At 32.1% G+C, this 3,706-nt stretch overlaps 1 protein-coding gene across 1 annotated transcript in view; it reads left to right on the top strand.

Annotated features, from left to right (window-relative positions):
• The first annotated feature begins 321 nt into the window (after window positions 1-321).
• LOC106463027 overlaps window positions 322-3,706 on the top strand; it is a 94,118-nt gene continuing 90,733 nt past the window's right edge. The window contains exon 1 of the mRNA XM_022390437.1: window positions 322-365. Within this exon, the coding sequence (XP_022246145.1) occupies window positions 359-365 (7 nt within the window). The 5' untranslated portion in view covers window positions 322-358. The remainder of the gene's footprint in view (window positions 366-3,706) is intronic.

Genomic DNA, 3,706 nt, shown 5'->3' with positions numbered 1-3,706 from the left:
ACATACACTAGACTTACTTTCAATAAACTCGAAGTTTATGCTGCCTTAGTTGTTAATTTTTGATCATGCTGTTTTGTTAAACTTTATTGTTCTATGTCGAAATGTAGTTTCTGTTACAAATATTCCCAGGGTTAATCTTCCTTAGGATTACTATATATTTATCTATTAATTATTATTCATATTTCTGGTAATATAGGTGAAGATAATCTTCTGATGGTCAGATAACTCGTCATCTAGAAAATAACAAGATTACTTAGCAGACATCTTCAAAATGTCCGCCATGGGAGCATGGAAACGGTTTCACAACCGAAAATGGTTTACTGCTTCGGTGGAATACTTACTACGAGTAATTTTACTTATGAGAGGTTGGTAATTATTTATTTGTTACATTTATATATATATATATATATGATATTGTTTTAAACAAACATATGACATGGTTTATACAGTCCTATTTCCATGTATATGTTGTTCATAAACTTAGTAACTAAATATTTCAGTATTGGAAAATTATTAAGTGACACCAGGTATATGGAAGCTTCTTAAAAAAACATCTTAATCATACATCCATATGTTACCTTCACAGTTTGTTGAACCACATCATAGAATATCCAAAGAAATAACCCTGACAACGGTAGAGAGGATATTTTGAAAAACAGTATAAGAACATAACCTTCGGTATGTAATCTATATTCGTAGGACTATCCTATTTATCGTCTTAACACAGCAAGAGGCAATTTTATGATAATTTTCTGTATACAAAAAGCATTTACTTCTAAAAAGTTTTCTTCTATTTAAAAATATTATTATTATTTCACAGGGTAAGACTACCACGAAAATTTACAAACTAAATTTCAAATCTTCATTTATGGTCAATATTTCATCAGAATGTTTCAATAAAAAGTAACAATTCTTCTAGTTATACATACTGTCTCTGTATGTGTGTAAGATAAACATGCACGAGATCAATACCATTAATGGTTTAGAATCATGTACTTATGGTGAATGAAGTGTGTTGGGGAACATATAAATAAACCCTGACATCGTATCTAACTTTTACCGAAGAACAACAACTAGCTTGGCTAACTGTATAAAGTTCAGAGCTGTACCTCACAACCTCTACTTCTTAGATGTAAATCGTTTTAAGAACATCCCATGTTTCCCTCAATAATATCATCTTCTTTAATTTCACAAACCCCACACTTTCCTAATTTTACCAAGACTTTCTTTTAATGTATTGTTTCCAACCATGGAATTGTCGTTAATGCTACAGTAAAATAAATTTCTTTTTAAATAGAGTTCGAACACATTTCTCTAACTTCTACTGTTTTTCATCCGGGTTACTAATTTCTGATATCGAATCTCTTTTACTACATCTTCTCTTTTACTTCTGGGTTATATCACTTTCTAGCCTGTTTAAGCTTCCTTATCTTAACCTTTTTTTCTGCTTTCCTCATCATTCCGTATCTGAAAGTCCCCGACTTTCCTATTGACCGCAGTTACTTCCCTACAAAAGACGCAGTCTTGTGATGATATTGTGCTCTGGATCGTGTTGTTTCACGGTTACTTTAGTGCGTCTCTGATGGACTAAAGAGATAAGGTCACCATTTTGTGTTTACTGGTATCTATTTTTGGAAAGGTCCATTTCAAAGTATGAGCTCCTCGATAAAACATTTTTGCTTCCTTAACTAATTGATTTAAAAAATTTTCTTCCATATATATTTTTATATAAAATGATCCAATGTGCAAAACGTTTGTGAACTTTTTCATTTTTCCAACGTCTTCATGAACAGTGTGCTGATTATTGTTTTCACACATCTAGAACAAACAAAACTGTTTCAATGTAAGTTTTCTAGTAAAAAGTAATCGTTCAATTAATTACCGAATGAAAGTAATAAACAACCTGTTAAAAGTAACAATGTTATGATGAAAGTATTGGGTAAAATAGCACATGACGTCAAAGATGGTGAACCAAATGTCATTAGAAGTAGTAAATAAAACCAGTACAGTTTGAAAAAGGTTTACACGTACATTTTCCGTTTTTCACAAAAAATTGTTTAAATACAAAATTGGTTTACAAAGAGAGGCTGTTTATTTGATTTATTTTGTTACGCTATGTCCTCTGCGGAATCGAATCTCGGATTTAGCATTTAAAGTACGTAAACTTACACACCAAGGGACAAAGAGTGAGATACTGACAATTTTTCCTATGCATGGAGACTAATTATTATTTATCTAGTTAAAGGTAATTATAACACGGTTTACCTTCCTGAAGAATGTTTTAGTTAAAATTAATTGTAACACAGCTTACCTTCCTGAAGAATGTTATAGTTAAAAGTAATTGTAACACAGCTTACCTTCCTGAAGAATGTTATAGTTAAAAGTAATTGTAACACAGCTTACCTTCATAAAGGATGTTCTAGTTAAAGGTAATTGTAACACGGTTTACCTTCCGAAAGGATGTTCTAGTTAAAGGTAAATGTAACACAGCTTATTTTTCTGAAGGATATTCTAGTTAAAGGTAATTGTAACACAGCTTACCTTCTTGAATGATATCCTAGTTTAAGGTAATTGTAACACAGCTTACCTTCCTGAAGGATGTTCTATTTAAAATAATTGTGACACAGCTTACCTTCATGAAGGATGTTGTGGTTAAAGGTAATTATAACACGGTTTACTTTCCTGAAGAATGTTCTATTTAAAAGTAATTGTTACACAGTTTACCTTCCTGAAGAATGTTCTAGTTAAAGGTGATTGTAACACAGCTTACCTTCATGAAGAATGTTATAGTTAAAAGTAATTGTAACCCAGTTTATTTTCCTAAAGGATGTTCTAGTTAAAGGTAATTGTAACACAATTTACCTTTCTAAAAGATGTTCTCCTTAGTGGTCAATCATTTGAACAGTGGTTAAACACAAAATACAGGACTAGAATGGCAGACAAAAATCACTAAAGTGACAAAGAAAATACCTACACAGTTCTCTGAAAACTTCAATTATAACAGACGTTATTTTGAGATGTTTCAAATTAAAGATTCTCTGAAAAGCATCCTAATGTGATACACTTCTGGAAGTTAGTCGTGTTTCATAATGAGGTAGTTACAAGTCCCAGTGATGCCTTGGAACGATTGCTTCCTTCATCGATCATGCTCAATTAAATGGCCATTATTAAGCACTTGCACAGTTACCGGCTTGCTCGAATGAAAATGATTTTAAATATCTTTAGTTATTTTGGTTAAGTCATTGTGATCCCTATAGCTAAATGAAGCAGTCTGAATTTGCCAAACAAAATAGGGATTTGAAAATCTATCCAACTAGTATCACATTACTTACTTGTGTACTTTTTATTGCAGCATTTATTTTGTTTTGGATATCTTATATTCTACAAATAACCAACCATTCCTACTTTCCGTTAATTTTTCCCTTATCTAACCTATATAAAAGCCATAGTCTGTCACGTCATGTTTGATTTCTCGAAATAGAAGGAGTCATAGAAACCAACATGCGTTTATCCAGATAGAATAGTACAATTACTGTCTGGCCATTACGATTTTAGTGAAGGGGATGCAAGGGGGCTGTGAGGGGGCGTGCTGTGAAACCTTATAAGTGTAGTGAGTGTTGGTATAACAAGCCTAAAGTAAAGACGTAGTGTGGAATCACCTAATCTAGAGCCAACTGCATAAAATTTATCATGAAAGTAAAATGTC

Source organism: Limulus polyphemus, unplaced genomic scaffold, assembly GCF_000517525.1.
Source record: "Limulus polyphemus unplaced genomic scaffold, Limulus_polyphemus-2.1.2 Scaffold1305, whole genome shotgun sequence".
Classification (NCBI taxonomy): domain Eukaryota; kingdom Metazoa; phylum Arthropoda; class Merostomata; order Xiphosura; family Limulidae; genus Limulus; species Limulus polyphemus.
The sequence above is the reverse complement of the archived record's forward strand: the minus strand, read 5'-3'. Positions and strand labels throughout refer to the sequence as shown.